The sequence below is a fragment of the Erythrolamprus reginae genome, chromosome 1 (genome assembly GCF_031021105.1).
Source record: "Erythrolamprus reginae isolate rEryReg1 chromosome 1, rEryReg1.hap1, whole genome shotgun sequence".
In the NCBI taxonomy this organism is placed as follows: Eukaryota; Metazoa; Chordata; class Lepidosauria; order Squamata; family Dipsadidae; genus Erythrolamprus; species Erythrolamprus reginae.
In genome coordinates, this window is record NC_091950.1 from 195,097,713 (window position 1) to 195,121,761 (window position 24,049).

Below are 24,049 nucleotides of genomic sequence, written 5' to 3' on the forward strand. Positions count from 1 at the left end.
TGGCCATGCATGCGTAGATGGCGCCGGGCAGATCAGCTGCTGGGCAGCTTCCCTGGGTCTTCCCCCTCTTGCTGGCGGGAGGGCGAGCATCAGCGAGGAGTTTCCCCACCGCCCATGCAAACTCCTCGCTGCCGCTCGCCCGCCCTTCGCCCGCCCACGCCGTTCGCTCCCCCTCTTGCTGGCGGGAGGGCGAGAAGCCCCCCCAGCACCCGCTCGCCCGCCCTTCGCCGCTCGCCCGCCCTTCGCCCGGCCACCCGCCGTTCGCTCGCTGCTCGCCCGGCCACCCGGGTTCGAGGGGGTGCTGGCAAGCCCCCCATGCCGGCGGCAACGTTTTAAAACAGCCGCGCCGCTTCCCAATGAGTCCCGAAGACAAACGCGGAAGTTCGCCTTTGACGTTTGTCTTCGGGACTCAGTTGCGAAGCCGCGTGGCTGTTTTAAAACGTCGCCGCCGGCATGGGGGGCTTCCTAGCAGCCCCCCAAACCCAGGTTGGGGGTCCAGGGGGGTGCTGGCAAGCCCCCCATGCCGGCGGCGACGTTTTAAAACAGCCGCGCCGCTTCCCAATGAGTCCCGAAGACAAACGCGGAAGTTCGCCTTTGACGTTTGTCTTCGGGACTCAGTTGCGAAGCCGCGTGGCTGTTTTAAAATGTCGCCACCAGCATGGGGGGCTTCCTAGCAGCCCCCCAAACCCGGGTTGGGGGTCCGGGGGGTGCTGGCAAGCCCCCCATGCCGGCGGCGACGTTTTAAAACAGCCGCGCCGCTTCCCAATGAGTCCCGAAGACAAATGCGGAACTTTGCCTTTGACGTTTGTCTTCGGGACTCAGTTGCGAAGCCGCGTGGCTGTTTTAAAACGTCGCCGCCGGCATGGGGGGCTTGCCAGCACCCCCCGGACCCCCAACCCGGGTTTGGGGGGCTGCTAGGAAGCCCCCCATGCCGGCGGCGACGTTTTAAAACAGCCGCGCGGCTCCGCAACTGAGTCCCGAAGACAAACGTCAAAGGCGAACTTCCGCGTTTGTCTTCGGGACTCAATGGGAAGCCGCGCGGCTGTTTTAAAACATCGCCGCCGGCATGGGGGCTTCCTAGCAGCCCCCCAAACCCGGGTTGGGGGTCCGGGGGGTGCTGGCAAGCCCCCCATGGCGGCGGCGACGTTTTAAAACAGCCGCGCCGCTTCCCAGCTGAGTCCCCTTTCCAGGAACCCCAATCTTCGGCTCCTCGCTAGCGCTGCGGAAGTAAAAACACCATCTGCGCATGCCCAGATGGTGTTTTTACTTCCGCAGCGCTACTTCGCGAAAACCCGATCATTGCTAGGGGTCCTGGAACGGAACCCTCGCAATGATCGGGGGATCACTGTATATAATAGCAGAAGAGTCTGATTTAAACTTCACAAGTGCATACATATGCACACATACTTCATGTACTTCTTTTATTAAATTGTTTTTGACCCTTCATTTGTTCTTAATTATGGTTGCAGACATCATTCATTTGGAAGAAAAGTATCTGGGTAGAAAGGGAACTGAAACATATGCAAAATTGCAAAAAGGCTTGGCACCTTGAAGCACATACAAGGCCTATCTTAAGAATTTGAGATGCCTAGGCCACATGTATATTTGTCCCCTATTAAGTAGCCATTTCCCTACTTAATTCTCACAACATCCTATATTTTATTTTCATTGATTTCTGATAGAGAGAAATCAAAGGAGAAACATTAAAAGTAGAAAAGTAAATCCCATTCGCTGAAATAACTCTTGGAATATTAACTGATCATCTTATTTTTTGCTAATGAATATGAAAGACTTGATTGACAAATATTGGTTCCAGTTATCATTTCAAATTCTGAACTAACTTTTGGATAAAACCTGGGAAATTGATTCTTTTGAATACATACATATGTGTCCGTATATGTAAATATATGTACATTTATAGGTGTAAATTTAGTCTATCACTAACTTCAAACGATATAAATCTTTGATATAATGTTGGCATATGTTCTGAATAAAGAAATACAGTATTTTTATAAATCTTTTGAAGTTAGCGATAGACTAAATTTGTTCTTGCAACTGCAGTAAGTGGAGTATGGCTATTGAGTATTATCCTTTCTCTGTTATCTTATAATTTCCAGCTCAGAATAAATAATTGGGATTTCAAAGTAAGGTCTATACTAAAGACCTTTTTAGAGGAAGCGAATCTGGACTTGATTCTTCAAATGTATTACTTAAATTCTGTTCGTTGTTCATTGCATCATTACAGCAGCCTGGTTAATATGCCTATTGTCTTTCCAATGGAGAAAATAGATACATTGTCAGCATGCATATGATATAATGTTGGCGTATGTTCTGAATCAAGAAATACAGTATTTTTATATTCTATTCAATTTCTATAATATGGTTCTTAACTTAGAAATATGTGGGCTGCTATAAAGCACAGTATGATCTCATTGGCTTGGAAAGAATTGCTCCACATCTATAAAAGTCATGCTACCAGTGGCATCACAATCAAAGCTTTTTTTAAAAAAAGCACATACAATATTGGTCCACATATGAAAGAGGTAGGACTTTTATGCCACAATAACTCTAGCTTGTTACTACCATTATGATGCAAACTGCAAAACATTACATACTTCATATTCAAGGGTTGAGCCATTTCAAAGCTTAATGCTAGCTTAAAATTCAAGAGATTCAAGAAATGAACTCCTAATAGTTCATCATCAACATTATTGCTGTGATTCATAAGCTCACCCTGAGATACCCATTATTTCTACTTGGCATCCATCAGGGCTGCCATATTTGGGCTGTAAATATCTAGACGGCCACTAGCTGGGGAAAATAACCTGTATTTCCATTCTTCTACTTATTGGATATTTGGAATTTGTGGTCTGGCTATGCTAATTTTAGTATTAAAAAATGAAACCTGTGACCGTAGCCCAGTGATTTGTTTGCAAAATACAAAGGGGGGAAAACGAGGTGAAACCTAAGTGGGGAGTAAGGAATAACTACAACAATTTGACTTCTGGTAAATTGATGTTTTGAGCATAGCCATGCCCAAGGTGAAGCGATTTTGTATATTCCATTTTCTTGGCGTATCCACAAAATACAGGGTTCCCTCGATTTTCGCGGGTTCAAACTTCGCAAATAGCCCATACCACGGTTTTCCATAAAATAAAATACTTTGTGGGTTTTTTTCTATACCACGGTTTTTCCTGCCTGATGACATCATACGTCATCGCCAAACTAATAATTTTTGCAAATAAATAACAAAAACAATATTGTTAATAAATAATTATGTTTATAAATATCAGGATCACTAAGTGTCTTATTCAATGGTGAGTACCAGTAATAATGGTGAGTAAATGGTTGCTAAGGGAATGGGAAATGGTAATTTAGGGGTTTAAAGTGTTAGTGGAAAGCTTGTGATACTGTTCATAGCCAAAAATGGTGCATTTGCTTCCGCATCTCTACTTCGCGGAAATTAGACTTTCGCGGGCGGTCTCGGAACACATCCCCCGCAAAAATCGAGGGAACACTGTACTGTCAAAGTGTAACATGAGTCCATTAACTCCAGACTTCCTGAACTAATCTGATGTATTGATGATTTCCCAGCCTTCAAATTGATACAGAAGAGATAATTGATCTCTTCCCCTGATGACATCTTCTTTCACCTATTACCTCAGTAATGTACAACTGATCAAGCTTCCAGGATAAGAAGTGAAATGTCTTCTTTTTCCTCGAAAAAAATCAGTCCAGGTGCCTTTTCAAAATAAAAATGACTTTTGAAAGAACTATGAGCGGGATAATTGAGAATCTTCACAGACATTTGTTAAATGGAGTCCTACCCCACCTGTCTGTCTGTTTTTTTAAAGTTCCAGAAAGCTTCCCTCTTAAACATTTTTGAAGATATCAGCCAGAGGAAAGAAAACCAGAAGAACACATGGACACTCACCACTTATATGAGCCTCAAAGGTTGCGGCACTACCCTCCAGTGCCACAACACTTTGTAACGGCTGCGTAAATGTTGGTGCTTTGCTTGTCATTTTTGCAGGCACTCTGAAAGAAAGACAGACATCGAAATAGAGGGTGAGAAAGCAATTTGTGGAAAGCAACAGGCATAAAAAGCAACATAAATATGTGGTGTTGTAGAGCAGTGATTTTCAACCTTTTTTGAGCCGCGGCACATTTTTTACATTTACAAAATCCTGGGGCACACCGCCAACCAAAATGACACAAAATGACACTCTAACACAGTGCACATTATACATATAGTTAATAATATAGTTTATAAATGTATTTATACCCACTTAGTGTGAAACCTGGCCCTGTTTTGATTAACACAAAAGGGATATCCTAGCAGGAATGGTAGTTTGCGGACCCATGTTTAATTTCCCTACGGCACACCTGACCATGTCTCACGGCACACTAGTGTGCCGCGGCACACTGGTTGAAAAACACTGTTGTAGAGGGATTATTCTATTTAGATTAAATTAGACTGTGGCTCTTGAATGGGGCATTTTGTTAATTCAGCATTTACTGATATTAATCCCATTAAATTATTTTTCTATATTGACCATCTACTGACTAATAGTCATAACAAATTGTCAATAATTCAAACAACTGACAGATAATCAAACAGAATAACTATGCCAGGAAAGAGGTTATTTTTTAATGTTGAATTTGCCATGCCTTTATATATAACCCCTTATTAATCCCTTTTCAAGTGGAATTGGACCAAAAAAACCTCCCCTCTATAACCCCAAAATTGTTTGAAAATTGTAATTTATTTTATTAAATAAAAACAGTAATATGATTTTTTTTCCCTGAAAGAAATTATTTGAAAAGTTTTCCCTTAATGTGAAAATCATTTGGTAAGTGGCCATTAAAGAGAAAAGAAAAGAAAAAAAAAAGGGGGGGGGGGGAAGCAGAATGCAAAAATATAAGCAGGGCAGTTGAATCTAGGAAAGAAGGCCAAGTTTGAAATGTGAGCTTGGCTATAAGATAACAACTGACATTGATGGTTTGAACAACTGCAGGAAAGTACAAAATCAGTAAAGCTATACTTTGTCTGGTATAATATTTGTTGCTCTAGCACAATGTCACCACTCCCTTGTAAACACAAAAAGATATATATTCAAACAAGAATAATTCATTTTATTGCAAAATGTTTCTTAATATGGATACTCATCAATGTCAAATCAATTTGTTCTGTTATATTAACTAAAAGTTAACTTGATATTTGTTTTGATTTATCATATAGGATTGGACAGAGTCATAGGGGGTTATGATAGCCAAAAATAGAATTCCTGTAATGTCGGTGATTTATGTGAGGCCTATTTTTTTGACCACCTTAAAAAAAATCAACCATAGCATAAGATAAATAGATTTGGGGGGGGGGAGTGAGTGAGAGAGAGAGAGAGAGAGAGAGAGAGAGAGAGAGAGAGAGAGAACATGCCAATACATTGTCTTATTAAAGCATAATATACTCAAGTTAGTCATTCCTCTTTTTAAAGTTACTGGCTCTAGATTTTGTAGTGAAATGTTTTACACTAATGTATTTCAGTTATGTTAGACCAATCTATGCATATTATATATTTTCCCCAAATTATTGTAGACATATATTTCAGCTAAAATAAAAATAAAAATAAATGACACACTATCCCTTCCAAAATGTTGGATGAATTCACTATTGAGGGTATTTCAGTCCTCTTTTTTCCTCCAACTTCCTCAAAAAAGTTGAGGAAAATCTCCTATTATTCAATTGTGAACTTATACGGCTTTTGTATTACTAGCATTTCAAAGGTATGCCTCTGAAATGTCACATTCCCAAAATAACCATTCCAGGTTTGAGTGACAGGAGGCAAGTGGTCCAGAGCTGCGATGTAATGGATATGGCAGCAGCTGATTCCCTTAAAAAGTCATTGGTGCCTAGCCTCGGCTATGTGGCTTTATCAGAGCTATTCTGGGAACGTCTTGGTTTATCTGCAAGTAACATAACCTTCAACACTCTTTTGGAAGGATTAAAAGTTAACCCAACGTTTGAAATAACTTTTCACCCTCAAGCACATTTTAAGAAATGATTGCCACCAACTGCAAAGTCCTAAGAGTTCACAAACAGCAGGCATCGTTTCATTCATGGGAAAAGTGCAATCCCCAAAAATAAATCTACCAAGAGCTACAGACATTTCTCTTTCTTCTACCCCCCCATCCCTTCCCAGCCCATCCCAGCTCGCCCCACCCCACCCCAATGCATCCCCTGCATATAGGGCTGTATTTAAAACAATTGAAGCTTTCACACAATTCTTACAGACATGCTACTAACCTGATTTAGTGCCTAAGTGAAGTGGGCTAAGCCCAAACGGGTGTTTCTGGAGCGACGTCCTTATCCAGAGGATGATGTTAAACAATCCCAACATGAGAATGGTTGAGCCTCTAAAACAAAACTACACAGTCGAAACAGTGTAGTTTTGTTTTCTTTGCAATCCCTACACCCGAGGCGAGGCTGGGAATGTACGACTGCTCAAAAGGGCAAAGATGGAGGTTTGGCTTTTTATACCCCTGATCTGATGACAGGTCTGCCTGTGTCATTTCAGCATCACTTCTCATTGGCTTCCAGAAAGGAAGGCCTTGAGGGAAGAAGGGGGAAGGGTCCACTTGGAGCAATAGGGCCACCTGTTCGCATGATTGACACCTCTAATTTTGGCCGTGCTGAAGACGGAGCAACCGGCCTGTTCAGAAACTCTAGTTGGGAAGGGAGAAGACCATTGTACCAGATGCTCCTAAGCGATTCAGGCCTTCAGTATAATCCTTCAGTAGAATAAAAGAATAGGAGAATGGAGATGGAGATGTCAACACTTAACCCATAAAAATCCATCTGTAATCGCCATGCAGCCAACCCTGCTACTTCCACTCAAGCAGTCACATGGTAGGGAAAGAAATGCCATTGCTATCAAATGCCATTGCCCAATTCTCTTCTTCATGCCATCTGGTCTTTGTTATTGTGGCAGAATATATGATTTCATCCAAGTGAGGTCCTTGTGCTTGTTTAATGGCCAATATATCCATAGCAATGACTTGTTGCCTAAATCAGAACAGATGATTTTGTATTGTAATCTGAAGTGACACTCAAGCCCAGCTTTACCTAAATATGTTAACTCGTAATGGTACTGGCTGTGGAATGGGAACAGACTATATCCAGATCCCTGCTTCAAATAGTATCAAAGTGAAGGCAAAGATATGAGTTTGAAATCTGTGGAATGGCATGGAAAAAGACCTGTTCAGTTCACCTTCCAGCCTAGCATCAGAAGTGGCAGAAAGGGAAATGTGCCCTTCCTTGGAGCCGGTGCAATTGGTCCTCATTCTTACAACATTTGTTGAGCCAAGATATTTCAGTGGTTTTTATAATGCCACTGCATCTAGAAACCTTACATTCTCAGTTTTTACATTTAGTTTAAACACCTTCAATTTGTATGTATGTGTTTCTTTCTTTCTTTCTTTCTTTCTTTCTTTCTTTCTTTCTTTCTTTCTTTCTTTCTTTTATATGCCACTCACTCCCGAAGGACTCTGGGCAGCTGCCAATAAATAAGAACAATGTACACTGCTCAAAAAAAATAAAGGGAACACTTAAACAACAGAATATAACTCCAAGTAAATCAAACTTCTGTGAAATCAAACTGTCCACTTAGGAAGCAACACTGATTGACAATCAATTTCACATGCAGTTGTGCACATTTAACTTTGTACAGAATAAAGTATTCAATGAGAATATTTCATTCATTCAGGTCTAGGCTGTGTTATTTGAGTGTTCCCTTTAGTTTTTTGAGCATTATATAAAACAGCATAAAAACATTAATAAGAACCCCACCCAAGCATGCATACACTCATTCTTACTCCTAGCCAATCTAGGCTCCATTCGCTCAATGGTTCCAGGCCTGCCGGAAGAGCCAGGTCTTCATGGCTTTGCAGAAGGCCCGTAAGGTAGGAAGGGTGCGAATCTCCAGAGGCAGTTGGTTCCATAGGGTTGGAGTCCCCACAGAGTAGGCCTTTCCCTGTGGAGCCGCCAGTCTGCATTATTTGGCTGATGGGACCTGGAGAAGGCCAACTCTGAGTTCTTATTGGTAGCATAGTTATCCAATATTGGTGTAAAATGTTTAACTGATGAGCTGAATAAGTCGAAAGAGGAACTCATAGTGGCGGTTTTCTTAAAGGAAGGCCCAAAGTTAATAACTGTTGCTCCAAAAGGCATGGATTCCAACATCTTTCTCAGGTTGGACAATAACATTAAGTACAGGAAAGGAGTTGGCCAGTTTTTTTTCCCATGCTTCTATTGTTTGCATGTTTATATAAAATTTCCCTGGATGGATGGATGGATGGATGGATGGATGGATGGATGGATGGATAGATAGATAGATAGATAGATAGATAGAAAGAAAGAAAGAAAGAAAGAAAGATAGATAGATAGATAGATAGATAGATAGATAGATAGATAGATAGATAGATAGATAGATAGATAGACAGACATTTATCCTTGCAATAATACAATTCAAGTTCTTACTACAGGCATTCCTTGACTTACAAACACAATTGAGCCCCAAATTTTTGTTGCTAAGAGAGACTTTTACCCCATTTTAAGCTCTTTCTTACCAAAATTATTCAGTGAATCATTGCAGTTGTTAAATTAGTAATACGGTTGTTAAATGAATCTAGCTTCCCCATTGATCTTGATCGTCAGAAAGTCACAAAAAGTGATTACATGATTCCTGAACGTTGCAACCAGTTTTCAAGAGTTTTAATTTTGATCACATGACCATGGGGGGATGCTGGAACAGGCATAAGGATGAAAAATGGTCAGCAGGAGTGGTGGGCTTCTAGACGGAACATAAATTGGGCTCTCCGCCATGGCTCGTAAGTGCTTGCGGGGCCAGCGCGATTTTGCTTCTGCATCTGTGGAGATAGTAAAATCACACACAGAGCTGCAGGGGCACCCATGTTTCGGCAAGTTGTTTTTGCTTCCGCACATGCCAAAACACGGGCGCACCTGCAGGTCCCTGCATGATTTTGCTATCTTCACAGGTGCAGAAGCAAAATCGCGCTGGCCCTGCAAGCCCTCATGAGCCACCTCGGCGAGCCCAATTTAGCGTTCTGGCTAGAAGCCCACCCCTGGTCATCAGTCACTTTTTTCCCCAGTGCCTTTATAGCATTGAACGGTCACTGAATTAACTATTATAAGTCAAACACTACCTGTATTATTTAAATACACTATATGTGCCTATGGTGGGGAGGACTGTGTGCAGGTGTACATGCTCAACTTTCTGCCCAAGGTTTGCTGATAGGCAACTTCAAGAACTCTAACTTACCCAATGAATGCCATTATCTTTAAAGTAAATTTGGCTGCAGAAGGAAATCTACAGTTTTTCAGCAACTGAAATCACCATCTCTTTCCTATCTTCCATCCTTCCTTCCTTCCTTCCTTCCTTCCTTCCTTCCTTCCTTCCTTTCTTCTTTCCTTCCTTTTCATACACATTTATTATTACTATATTTTTATTTTTTTTAATCAATTTTCTACTGCTCTGACAGCTGCAGTATCCATGTTGGAGCCTGCTCCTCATTTATTTCATCTCTCCCCAAATGCCTCTAACCAAAGCTGGCCTTATGTTCATCTATAGAGACTTTGTTTACATCCAATGTGCTTCCAAAAATTTATAGTATCATTATATCTGATTATACGATTTGCTCCCAAATTTTCAATTGCTAAATTGCTGTCAAACGCTGCTGGTTCAGTTGCTTGACAAATAATCTATAGATATTTTAATAGATTAATCTTTGAAACAATGGGATTTCTTTTTTCTAATTGTATAAAAATGTATCCCGCATCAGGGAGTAATTTAGCTGCTTTGAGTGTCATATTGGTAGGAAGGTGTGCTATAAATGAAAAACAAACATTTTAAAATGTATGGCGCCCCGAGTCTTCCGAGAGGGGTGGCATGCAAATCCAATTAAATTAAATCTATAAATTATATTTCATATTGTAACAGCGGGAACTCTTCATTTAGATTTGTTTTCTAATTTGCCATCTAATACATTTTTTTGTCCCTGCATTGGCTGCCGATTGGTTTCCAGGCACAATTCAAAATGTTGATGATGACCTTTAAAGCTCTAAATGGCATCGGACCAGATTACATATGGGACTACCTTCTGCCGCACAAATCCCAGTGGCCGATAAGGTCCCACAGAGTTGGCCTTCTCCAGGTCCTGTTGACCAGACAATGTCATCTGGCAGGGCCTGGCCCTCTGGAATAAGCTCCCCATGGAGGTTCGCACTGCCCCTACCCTCCTCGCCTTTCATAAGACCCTTAAGACCCATCTATGTCACCAGGCATTGGGCAGCTAGATTATGCCCCCTTCTTCTCTGACCATTAAATGTTATGTATGGATGTGATTGAGTAGTCTTTTTTATCATAATGGGGATTTTAGCTTATTCTTTTAATTATTAGATTTGTATTTATATTGTTTTGTATTCTATGTTGTGAACCGTAATAATAATAATAATAATAATAATAATAATAATAATAATAATAATAATAATAATATATGTCACGGGGGAGATCAGGATTTTAGAGATGCATAAGTGGGGCATGGGCAAAAAAAGATTGGGAACCACTGGTCTACATCTTCTTGTTCTTGTGTAGCATTGTATTGTTTTTCACTTTGTTGGTAGTACTTGGTTTACAACCACAATTAAGCCCAAAATTTCTGTTGCTAAGTGAGACACTTATTAAGTGAATTTTCCTCATTTTATGACTTTTCTTTCCATAGTTGTTAAATGAATCACTGCAGCTGTTACGTTAGTGACACCATTGTTAAGTGAATCTGGCTTCCCCATTGGCTTTCCTTGTCAGAAGGTCACAAATGGCGATCACCCTGGAAGACTGCAGCCATCATAAATATGAGTCAGTTCCCAAGCCCTTGAATTTTTATCACTTGGCCATGGGGCAGTGGTGGGTTGCTCCCAGTTTGGCCTGGTTCTAAGAATCAGTAGTGTTGGCAGCAGGAGGCTCCACCCACCCACCCAACCGGGACACTTCTGCACATGTGCAGAAGCTTTACATGTGAATGCTCTCTCTCGCGTGCGCAAACTAATAATAAAGGGGTTTAGAACCCACTACTACCATGGGGATACTGGAATGGTTGTAAGTGTGAAAAACAGCCACAAATCACTCTTTTCAATGCTGTTATAACTTTGCATAGTCACTAAATGAACTACTGTAAGGCTACTGTCTCCTAAACCCTGTTTTCCTCTTCATTTCGTTACAGAGTAAACAATCAATGGCCTGAGAGTTCAGTCCAGCCCCTGGGAATTTTCTGCCAGTTTGAGGAAGTTTATTCACTTTTGCGTAACTAATGATGACTGTGTTGCACTTGAGAGAAGCAACTAGGGATGAATAACTGAATAGCAGTTGTCAACCCCATCCCAGTAGCCATCCTAATTTTTTGCTTGGTCCTGCATTAGCAATTACCAACCAAAACCAATTTTGCAACAGCTTTAAGCCATGCCAGCTTGGAAATGTGCTAGCTACTATAATTAGCTGTTGACCAAGCATCAGACCATGGAGTATGGGCGACAACTGTCAATGACGCAGAACATATAGAAATGCAAGGGTGTTCGGGGTCAGCTCTGGCACTTTTCTGGAACTCTGTGAATGAAGAACAGCTAATGAAAAGTGTATTTTCCAAAGTAAAATGATTTTATAATGAATGGGTAAGGACAATCAGAGCTTCAGTGTCTATAAGACCTCCACTGTTTTGACAGCAATGAATAATTGAGACTCAAATGGGGGTAAAGTGATATCTGTTAGTATTTCCATTTCACTTGTTTTTTAAACAATGTAAAGCAATTTTCCTTCAGTTACTAGTCATCAAAGAAATTTAAATCAGCTCCATATTTTGGGCTGAATTTTCATGGTGAATGTGATAAATGTAAATCGCTTCAAACTAGACTGCAGAAAATACGATTTCAGCAATAGAGTGGTCAATGCCTGGAATTCACTACTGGGCTCTGTTGTTTCTTCCCCCAATACCAAAAGCTTCAACCTTAGGTTGCCTACAATAGACCTCTCCCCTTTTCTAAGAGGTATGTAAGGGGCGTGCATAAGTGCACCTTTGTGCCTACCGTTCCTGTCCTAATGTCTTTTTATCTTTTCTATCTCTACTTTATACTTATATTATGTTAAACATACTACAATACAATACTATATTAGTATGACAAATAAAATAAATAAATAAATAAAAATAAATTGGGAAGATTTTGGTCTGCACAGACTTTTAGCCTCAGGCAGGGGTGGGTTCCTCCCAGTTTAGATCCCCCAAACCGTTAGCAACGCACTGGTGACGTAAGATTGGTGTCATGCAGTGATGGGCTACCAACATTTTTACTATCACACTGTGAGCGTGGCTTTTGCATTTTGTTTCAACATCTTTCAGTGCAAATTGGGTGCTCTGGGGTGGAACTCCAAATTTTGCTACTGGAACTGCGTTCCTGACCGTTCCCGTAGGAGCCCATCACTGGTGTCATGGATCCAATTCTGTCAGTGCTGGTCCATGCACACCACCATCTTTTTTTCTGAATTTTCGTTGAATTTTCCTGTGTTAGGATGGCTTCTGCTCATTGTCTGCTTGGGCAAAAGCCCTCCTGCCTTCCCCTGGGTTAATACTGACCTTTATTTCTTCGCCCGAAGCTCCTCAGCTGTGTTTCAGGCTGAATCCAACTTCTAAGCATGTGTGGAAGTGAAGTTGCATGAGGGGACATGCACATGTGTGCAAATAGAGCTAGTGTGTGCACGTGCAATCATGATATGATGGTGAACGCAAGGTAAGAATTCACCCCTGGTCCCAGGATGTCTTTATGACACATTAAAATCACTTTCTTTTCCCAACAGTAAAAGTCTACTACTGAAGTAGTGATTGTCAGCTTATGACCACAACTGAGTCCCAAATTCTGTTGCTAACCGAAATATTTGTTAAGTGAATTTTGCCCCATTTTAGGAACTTACCACAGATGTTAAGTGAATCACTGCAGTTGTTAAGTTAGAACTTACTAAGAGACCCTGCCATGCCCACCAAATCACGTGACCACCTAGCCATCCCACCAAGCCAGTCATTAGGCAGATCATATTAGTGGTCTGCGGGATTTAAAATTATGAATTTAATGGAGCCCAAAAGGTTGGGTACCCCTGCTCTATACTGTATATTCTATAAAACCTGAAAGGCCAGCTTGGGGCCATAGCATTACAGCTTTAAAGTGCTTGAAAAATCAGGTTTTAGTTGCATCTGCTATCCAAATAGAAGGATATGGTAGAATAAATACTAATATTAGGTTGTTACATATTGAACACTAGGTTTGGAGAAAAATATTAATTCACCCATTCAGAGCTTAAAGACAATTCTAGTTCAAAACTTTAAAGATACAAATACTGCAGGATGTTCTATGGATTACCCTTCCTATCAAGAGAAGAAAAATAACTTTTTCAATTGACTGCATGCCCTTTCAAATTACATTTAATTTCTCCGTGGATCAGTTTTGCTAATCCATAATTTTTTCACTATAAAACCTGTACTTTTATGTTATGAAGTTCACATGAAATTGAGGAAGTAATGTCAGACTTCAAAGCTAATGCTTCTATGTATATACCACAGTTCTTGATGCTGTGTATTTGCAATATTAATGAAGAGAAAAATCAAGCTCACAGCAAGCAAAATACTGTTTATTGACAAATTACATTTTACTTCTCATCGAATAGTTATATATTATGAAAATATGAGGTTTCTTTTCTGTTTTGCTTTAAGTAGGTAAAGGATAAAAAGATTACAAAGTAATCATACAACATATTATTTTGCTTTGTTACAGATATACTAAATTATCCATTTAGAGTTTCTACAGAAAACACTAAACGAACAATCCTAAAACAAAAGAAAAAAATCTTATGCAGTTTATTTCACCTTTGAAAATCAGCCATGACTGAGAAGCAAAACTCACTAGTACAAATTTTCTGGATTTATCACATTCACACAACTCTCAACTCTGCAGGGGTTTACCCCATCATATGCTGGGGAACAGCTGTTTCACCATGAAGTTGGATTAAGTTGCATTCTTCCACAGTATAATATTCACTCATTGATTTGGTGTCATCTTATGGGAGAAATTCTTCATTAGCCACCCGTAGCTACACCCATGTAGTTAACTTTGTAAGTAAGACATTTTTCTCTCCTTCACAGTACCTCCAAATCTTTAAATTGTGAATCCAACTTTAAAACTAGATGGGAGACCTTGATTGTATCTCTTTTAGACTGTAACAGAGTATTATATACAATTTTTGTAGATGTTAAGCACAAGAGTATCCATTTAATTCATGTTGGCAACATGATACAAAACTATTTGAAAGATCAATTATAGTATAATATTACAGGCTCATTACATACTATATAATTATTGCATAGTATATAATAATTTGTGCTATACTTTTCCAAGGTTCTTTTTTGCTCTAATAACTCAGGCTAAATCTTCCAATTTCTCCTCTTGATATATCTCTAGGATAATGAAAATGCAGCTCTCATTTTCTACAGTAAGAAAAAGGAAGCTCAATTTTCTAATGTACAGATCACCAATAGTCACTGCCATCAGGTTTTAACACATTTTCAGGCTCATAACAAATCCTTCGCAGAATCTGTTTTGAATAACAGAGCTTCGGTTCGAGAAAGCATGAAGTCATTTTTAAAAATATCACCACTAGGCAATTCAGATTGTCCCCATACTCTTGGACTGAACAGGAAGCTTTCAGGGCAGATGGTGAGGCTCACAGGCAGATTTAAATCTTGACAATTGCATTTTTAGAAACTGAATGCTGATTTTCCCTTTCGGTACGTAGGGGTATTGAAACCATGTCCATACATCCATACACAAGATATACACAGTACATGCCACACTAAATCATTGTTGCTATTACATGAATATGAAAAGATCACTAATCCCCACCTACCCAATTTCAAATGCTGGGAATCATTTGAAATTCATTTGATTCCCTCCAGGCTGGTAGCAAAAGTACTCACTGTTGTTATCTGTCAAGAATCATACTTCCCTACTGATTTCTACCTGGTGGCTTTTTGTTCAGCTACGCTCCCCAGACTTGAGAAGCATGAAATGGCTGGACAATAGAGAGAAATCTCAATAAGAAGTGGCAATGCGGGGAACAAAAGCATACAGTAGAAAATATGGGACTAATTGTTATAAACTGTAAATCTGTATCTGATAAATCACTCTCAACAGTTGCTTCATATGAAAAAATAGCATACCCAGCAAATGCTATTTATACAAAAGTCAAAAATTATTTACTACTGGTCAGTGACCCTGACTAAATAAAGCTTATTGAATAAAACCAACAAAACATGAGAAGTTTGTAAATGATAAAGCTCACACAACAGACATTGCGGAAAAGCAATATGTCCTTCTCTTCAGTGTTTTATATGAACTGCGCAAAAATAAAATACTGGGAGTGGAGAACTTTGTGCATCTTCCTTTCAGAAGCAAGCAGGTGGCTTCATTCCCTTTTACCCCACTGCCTCTTTTAACCTCTGAAAATGTGCTCTGAGGAAAATTGTCCTTCTACTTTTCTGGATTTTGTATTTTCCGTGAACAAAAAGATCTGTTTTCTTCAGTAAATCTGGTCTACAGTCTACCAATAAGTCTACAGACATATGTAAGGATAAAATATTTCAACACATGAAACATGATCTGGAACATGAGGTGCCACAGAGCAAGTATGATTTGTTTCTTTATGACAAAACAGCAGGCTGTAGGCCACTTGTTGCAAACAGTTTTGAAGGGCAATCTTTTTTTTTTTTTAAAAAGAAACAAACTAGTACAATAAAACCCCATAAAGTCTCATATCTTGCTACATTTAAAGCGGTGAGAGCTTCGTTTGCCAGAAGGTTCTACAGCTTTCGGCACATTACAATATAGGAGCTTCCCTGTGGCCACACATTATGTCTCCAGTGAACGGACTGACTACAGATTGACTTTTAAAGATCAACAATTCTTATTCATCAGAAATTCTATTCAGTAGGTGGCATTAGCCCATTCCCCATTATAAGCAATAGCATTTAGCAATAGTATTTAGACTTATATACCACTTCATAGTGCTTTTACAGCCCTCTCTAAGTGGTTTACAGAATCAGCATATTGTCCCAAATAATTTGGATCCTCATTTTACCTACCTTGGAAGTCTGGAAGACTGAGTCACCTTGAGCCGGTAGTGAGATTTGAACTGCTGAACTACAGTTTGGATTAGTGCTGCACTCTAACCACTGTGCCACTCCGTCTATTGTCCCCTCCTGATATCTGAGTTAACCTTAATTACCTCAAAAATTCATTGCCCATCATTGCGTGGTGTACAATGTACATGCTCATGTGAGGAGAATTTCCTTACTAGGTATAATCTTTATAAATCTCAATCATTTAAATCAGTGTTTCCCAACCTTGGCAACTTGAAGATATTTGGACTTCAACTCCCAGAATTACCCAGCTAGCATTCGCTGGCTGGGGAATTCTGGGAGTTGAAGTCCAAATATCTTCAAGTTGCCAAGGTTGGGAAACACTGATTTAAAGGTTTCCTCTGCTTTCAGTTTTGCCTCTTTGGAAGTTTCAGTTTGAAAACCTGTGTCTGCTTGTGGCCTTTTGCCTCATGGTTAATGTCTGAACATTAGCTGCTTTGTTTATGAAAAAACACACAATACAAAAAGATGACAACAGTAAGAAAGCTTTATACAGAAAATACTTGAGGGGCTGTTCCTGTGCTTCTGAAGGCAAAAGGGACTTAAACTGAAGTTACCTCTTGGAATGTTTTTGGGTTTGATTTTTGACTCCTCAAGCAATGTCAGTCTTGACCTTGTACTGGTCAAGGTGTGGCAGTCCTCATTTTCCCCCCAGCAAATGGCCTTTCTCTTGATTTGATTTACTCTTGTGTTGGGGACATGTCACTTTTATTTTTCTCTGAAACAAGATGGAAAGTGTCAGACAGCACGGGAACAAGGTCTTCCTCATTTATTATACTAATGTAGTCTAAGTCCAGTTACCTATTACTCTGATGAAAGCTGAGCAGTGCGCCTCCCCTAATTCATTAGAGGCAAGACAGATATATTTTCCAGTATCAGCAACACCTGCGTTTCTTTTTACAAGGTAGTAGATGTCCCCTAATTTTTCAATCTGAAAAAATAATAACAATGGAATATGAAAAGAGTTTAGTGTTGAAATAAAAGGCATAAGCCACTGTTGCCAAAGGAAAAAAAATTAAACATACACTTATTTCCCTTGCTGCCATTCTGATGCCATCTTTTGTCCAAATGACATTTGGCCTTGGCTCTCCATGTATTGTACAGTGTAGATCCAAATCATCACCTTCTTGCAGAATGAGGTGTCCAAATTTGTTTATGAAGTTGGGCTGTTTTCCTTGTACTGACATAGGAAGAGAGACACAAAGAAAACAAATATATTGTGCTTAAAATAACAGCATGCAGCTAAGGAAATTAAGTTAGATACCACAGAGGGGCAATTTATAGGAAACTGAGTCACATGCAACAAATGTGAAATTAAATTGGAATGCAACGTGAATATGATCATGCAGCAGAATGGGACTGTTAAAACTGAGGGTGCACCAATAAAGGAATAGTTTCTAAGTTACAGAACATAATAGTTCCATTCTATCATGCACTGGCCAAATCTCACTTTGAATACTGCATAAAGTTCTGGAAAGTATCGGCGTAACTGGAACAGGTGCAGGGAACAGGAACAAAAATGATCAAAGGTTTGGGAAGTGAGGCCACATTTTGAGGCTGAAACAGATCCCTGAGCACAGAGGACTAAACTGTAAATCCCACTGCCAATTTTTTTACCCTGCATTTAGATCTATTTCAGTCTTAAGGCCTGCCTGAGACAAGATTTAGAATTTAAAATAACAGAGTTGGAAAGAACCTGGGAGGTCTTCAAGTCCACCCCCTGCTTAGATAAGAAACCCTATACCTGTGACAGAGAACCTATTGCATGTGTGCCACAGAGTCCTCTCTGGACACACGAGCTGACACCCATCTCAGTTCCACTATGTATTTGCATGTGCCTCCTGTCAGCCAACTGATTTTTGGATATCTGCCATGCATGCATGGAGGGCAAGGCACATCCCCATGTTCTGGAGGCTTTCCTTGAGCCTCTGGGAGGTCAAAAATGGCCTCCCCGAGCTCCAGAGATCCACTGGAAATGGGCTCATTTCCAGACTTTCAGAATTTCTGGGAGGTCCATTTTTTTGCCTTTCCCAAGCTCCAGAGGCTTTCTCCCCTGGGCTTCAGAGGCCTTCCAGAAGCCTTCCAGAAGGAGGATGGGGAGGTAGTGTGTGTATATGGGGGGGGGAGCAAGGGGCACTTGTGTGTGTGCATCGCACATGCATTGCATTATGGATACCTTACACACATGTTATTGTGTGTGTGTGCACTTTTGGCATGTAACAAGAAAAACATTAGCCATCACTGCCCTATATCGTTTCAGAGAAATGGTTATCCAACATCTTTTTTTAAATTTCCAGTGTTAGAGCATTCATGACTTCTGGAGGCAAATTCTGGAAGCAAAAATTCTAATTGCTTCCAAGCAGCAATTAGAAGAAACATGTTTTATGGAAAAAGATTTGCAAGAGATGCATGATGACCACACTCGGATTTGCTGAGAAATCTCTTCTCCCTGATTGACCAAGAAAGATGCTTTCTGGCTGAGCACTGAATCTCTAAGTGCTAAAGTTACAGTGCAGAGATCCCCATACTGCTCTGAGCACTTTAAGCCCCTAAAACAAGAAGTTTACATTTCAAATGTAAATTTAGATTTGCGTAGTTTTTTTAAAAAAGGTTTGTACGGAAAGACTCGGAAATACTCACAATGAAGGAATGGTTTGTGAAAATGACCAAATTTGCAGAGATACAAAAATTGACTTGTTTGATTATGGATAAGGCAATAAGTACATTCGTTAGGGACTGGAAACCCTTTTGCGGAAAACAGAAAAAAATGAACTTGTGATTTAGGAGTTTGATGATTAGAAAAGGATCTATCAGATTCTATAGAATGTGCAGGGAAGGGAACGTAATGTAACTTTAGACAGAGAAAATAAAATGCATTTATAACTGCTGAAAAGATTGGAAGCTGCTCCTTTCTATATTTTTTCTAGTTTTTTTCTGTTTCATTTCTTAATATATTTTTTCTTTCATTTCATGCCTGGTCGGCGGCTTAAACTGCCGGCCAAAATTGCCCCCAGAGCCGGGGGACGCTGCCTTGAGCTCTGCGGAGCTCCAAACTTCCGGTTTCCGGCGAAACCGGAAGTTCAGCTTTTGGCAGCGCGCCAAGGTGGTGCTGCATGTAGGGTCGGGGGGAGATCCTGGATCGCCCTATTTAAGGGTGGTCTGAGCAAGACCTCCTCCTTGTTCTGCCAAAGTCCTGAAGCGAACACCCGCCAGCCCTCCGCTATCGACAGTGTGTCAGGTCAGAAGGAGGTCGCTTCGGGGCCGAATAGGAATTTTTTGCGGCTTCCCCTTTAGAGGCGGCCATTTTTTCACCTATTCCACACTGACGGTATGGATGGAATGGCTAGGGGGTGCAGCGCTATATATATATTGTAATTAGGCTTCCCTCTGGTCACTGGGGTTGGCAGGTTAGGAGCAGAAATGGGCAGTAGGAGTGACTGCGCATGCTCCTTTGGGCATCTTTTAAAAGGATGATGGACCTCCTCTCTCCATGAACTATAGGTTTTACAACTTCAGGGATTAGAGAGAGGATGCCCATGGGACTCACCGGATCCAATTTCCCACGGGGTTTGGAGGGTGAGCTCCTCCCACACGCCGAAGGTTGTGGCTCGGATCCAGGTGAAGGTGGCTACATTCACCTGGTTCAGCAAGGAGTTTTGCCCAATGTTGCCCAGGAAGGTTCTGGCAGGAATTTCCGCCCCGTTAGTTTTTGGCCTCTGCAGATCCTTTGTTTATAGTTGAATTTAAATATTTAAATTTACATATTTAAAGTTACATTATTTAAATTTATGCTAATTTAATAAAGTGACCCTATATTTAACCCATACACTGTCTCAGCGTCTTTACTCCACTTCCGGGGTAATTTCCTATTTACTTATCGCTTTCCTTTTACTTTTCTTTCTTTTCTTTTTTCTTTAAATTTTGATGCTTTTACTTTGCAAAAAATACTTTAATAAAAATTAGTTTTAAAAAAGATGATTGTCTGTATGGGCACTAAGACTAGGCAGGAAATGGAGAAGATAAACCATGTTGAGACTTGAGAAGAAATCACCGGGAGTATATTATGACCCTTAAATCCTGAAAGGGGAGAAAGGACTACTTCTGAAAGAGCAGGACTTCTTTTCAAGTACAAGAGAACAGGACATGAAATAAAAACAAACAAAATAAAACAATCTGTTTGCAATCAAATACATCTTGATCAAATGCTATGGAAAACCTTAATTATAGGACCAAAATTGAAAGCAATTATTGATGCATTCAAGTGGAGGCTGAATCCTGGTGAGGATACTTCAATTGGGGCTTATGCAATAAACAAGAGGGATTGGCCTAAATGATGCTAAACCAGGGGTTCCCAACCTTTTTTTTTTTGGCCATACCCCACGCAAGCATCTCTAAAATCCTGATGCCCCGCCCCCATGACATATAATTCTCACTGTTCAAAAAGTGAACTCTACACATGCAGAGGAAGCCTAAAAGGCCATTAATCTAGTTTAAACTGAGTCCTTCGGGATTGGGCGGCATAGAAGTTGAATAAATAAAATAAACAAGACTTCAATTGCCCCCATTAAAAAATCGAATTAACCTACTATGGTGCGGGGGGCCCACGTTGGGAACCAGGGTTAAACCTCTGGAGTCTTTCATAAGCTGCAATAAAGATTTTAGAAATAATAGAAAAGTATGGTATCTGATATGGTATTCATATCAAAAATTCAACCAGAAACGCTATGCTCACATGCTAGGGATGCTATTAAAGCCTCAATCACTTTCTATGTGCTTTGCAGATGAATTAAACCTCATAGAACTACAGAGCATAAAGTACTGGATCCCACTGGGGCAGCCCAGGTTGTAATTCTGCCTTACACAGCAAAGATGACAGTGACTCTAGGTCAGCATTTTCAAACTTGGCAATTGTGTAGACCTCAACTCTCTGAATGCTGGCTGGGGTATTCTGGGAGTTAAGATCCACGTATCTTAACATTGCTAAGAAAAAACACTGGTTTAGAATTATATTTATCTGTAAACCTGCATAAAAATCTTCCCATCAGAAAATGTTCTTCTCTGCATTGTGGTACAAATTACTGGAATCAAATCATACCTGCTCTCCATTCTTGTGCTGCAAAAATCCAAATGAGAATTAGATAATAGCAGAGGCCAGCTTAAACCTTCCCCCTTCAACTAGCCATCATTTGAAATGTGGCACATCAATACTTCAACTAAATTGGCATGAAATAGGTACGGAAAACTCATATCACCTGGATTTTTGCTGTGCGAGGTCTAAGTAAGTAAATAACAGAATTTGTGCACAAGTGTTATATTAGACTGCTGCAATTACACAAAACTGTTATAAATAGGAAAAAAGGAACGCTGGTATACAATGCTTAACAAGTTGCTTTTTTAATTTTACCAATCCCACTTACACAAAAATGAATCAGGTGTGGTTAAGGAATATGGCACGGATCATTGCTCCTTAAGGATAAAGCCATTTTTAGCCTTGGATTAAGTGATTATATGAAGATTTGAGGAAATGTAATTCTCCTGACAGATTCCTTCACAAATAGATACTTTATGAATAAAGGGGGAGCAAGGCAATTACTATTAGTTCAATAATTCCCCTGATAATTTGGGGGGAAAAAGAACTTTAACCAAATTAAAACTTCTTATCTTCTTCCTGAGACATCATATCATTATCAACAGTGGTACCAGAGAAAATTAAGAGCCCTTGATTTGTTGATTTATGGCACTCAGTTTTTCTGTTTTGTTCCGTTCCTTAGTTGTGCATTTATGCTATATTGGACAATGGGGAACTCTCTGATAACTGAAGATGTCAAATAATCAAGGGCAAAGAGGAAGACTCGGAGATAGGTTGCAACAACCACAAAGAGATTAAGAGCAAAGCTTTGCAAGAAACTTAAAACCATGGAATTGAGAGAGGAAAGCTGCTTATATAAAAGAAAATGACTGGCATACAATACTTCTTTGTGTTATAAATGCAAAAATATTGTACAAATGTTCCCCAGCATAGACCTCTTCTTTAGATGGAAGAAGGGTAGAAACAATTTCTTTATAATACTTTATTTTTATTTTTCTCCAGATTTGAAATTGCATAGAAACAGATCATCTTCTTAATAAAAGTCTGACAGAAATTATTTTAAAATAGGCACTTTGTCATGGAAACAATCCAACTGAAGCAGCTCCATAGTTTACATATCTGTGTAGAGTGAGATATTTTCTTCTGATTTCTATTTCAGACTCTGTTTACCCATGAGGGCTTTTCATTTAAGATTCACAAACAACAAACAAATCATTGCACTAAATCTGTTCACATAAAATCACAAAGAATCTTGTTAGGCATATGTGAATCCTGGTATAAATCTAACATAGGTTTTTGTACCCCCACCAAAATATTTACATATGTTGGCATAATCTGTAGAAGTAATCTTATATTCTTCTGAACATTTCTGAGAATACGATGGTGAGTCAAGAAAACAAGCAGATGGATCATCAAATAAATCATCCCAGACTTTTCACTTGAGGCACAAATAACCAAAATTCCCAGAATATCAGAGTTGGAAGGGATTTCGGAGGTCTTCTAGTGCAACACCTGACTCAAGCAGGAGATCCTATAACATTTCAGACAAGTGGTTGTCCATCTCTTTAAAAACTTCCAGAGCACACACAATTTCTGAAGGCAAGCCATTCCAACGATTAATTGTTTTAACTACCAGGGAATTTATCTTTAGTTTTAGGGTTGCTTCTCTCCTTGATTAGTTTCCACCCATTCTGGTGCTTTGGAAAATAGGTTGACTCCTTTGTGGCAATCCCTAAGACAGTGATGGCAAACCTTTTTTTCCTCGGGTGCCGAAAGAGTCTGCACACACATTATTGTACATGCACAAGTGCCCACATCCATAATTCAATGCCTGGGGAGGGTGAAAACAGCTCTCCTCCGAAGCCTTCTGGAGGCTGGAAACACCGTTTCCCAACTTCTGGTGGGCCCAGTAGGCTCATGTTTTGCCCTCTCCAGGCTTCAAAGGCTTCCCATGAGCCAGGGGAGGGTAAAACACCCTCCCTATCCCCAGAGGCTTTCTGGACGCCAAAAACGCCCTCCCAGAGCCTGTGTGTGAGCCAAACATCCACTGGCTGGTACACACATGCACATTGAAGCTGAGCTAGCACAATGGCTCATGTGCCAGTAGATATGGTTCTGTGTGCCACCTGTGGCACCCGTGCCATAGGTTCGCCATCACTGCCCTAAGATATAGGACCACTGCTATCATGTCACCCTAGTCCTTCTTTTCATAAAACATTCTCAATTTCTGCAACCGTTCTTCATATGTTTTAGTCTAATCAACTTTGTTGTTCTTCTCTGCACTCTTTCTAGAAGCTCACCATCCCTTTTATATGGATATAATATCCAATGAGTGGTATTTCTGCCTCAAATTATTGTACAGACACATTATGCAAAAAACTAGTTGTCGGGAAAAGGCTCTAATGCTAGAAACGGGGGAATGAAATAGAAGAAATCAGATCAGAAAGAAGACAGACAAATAGTACAATGAGTGTATCTTTGGAAGACTTGAAACGATAAGTTAGGGAAAGACCATCATAGAGAAAATATGAGTCATTCTGTGTCTGAGATGGATAGTGATATATATTAAATAAATAAATAAATTTGATATATATATATATATATATATATATATATATATATTAAACAAACAAACAAACATATATTTGTGTGCTC

General features: G+C 40.0%; 1 protein-coding gene across 1 annotated transcript in view; it reads right to left on the minus strand.

Annotated features, from left to right (window-relative positions):
- LOC139169288 (titin-like) overlaps nucleotides 1–4,025 on the minus strand; it is a 329,115-nt gene extending 325,090 nt beyond the window's left edge. The window contains exon 1 of the mRNA XM_070755280.1: nucleotides 3,935–4,025. Coding sequence (XP_070611381.1) covers nucleotides 3,935–4,025 — 91 coding nt within the window. The remainder of the gene's footprint in view (nucleotides 1–3,934) is intronic.
- Nucleotides 4,026–24,049: the final 20,024 nt, after the last annotated feature.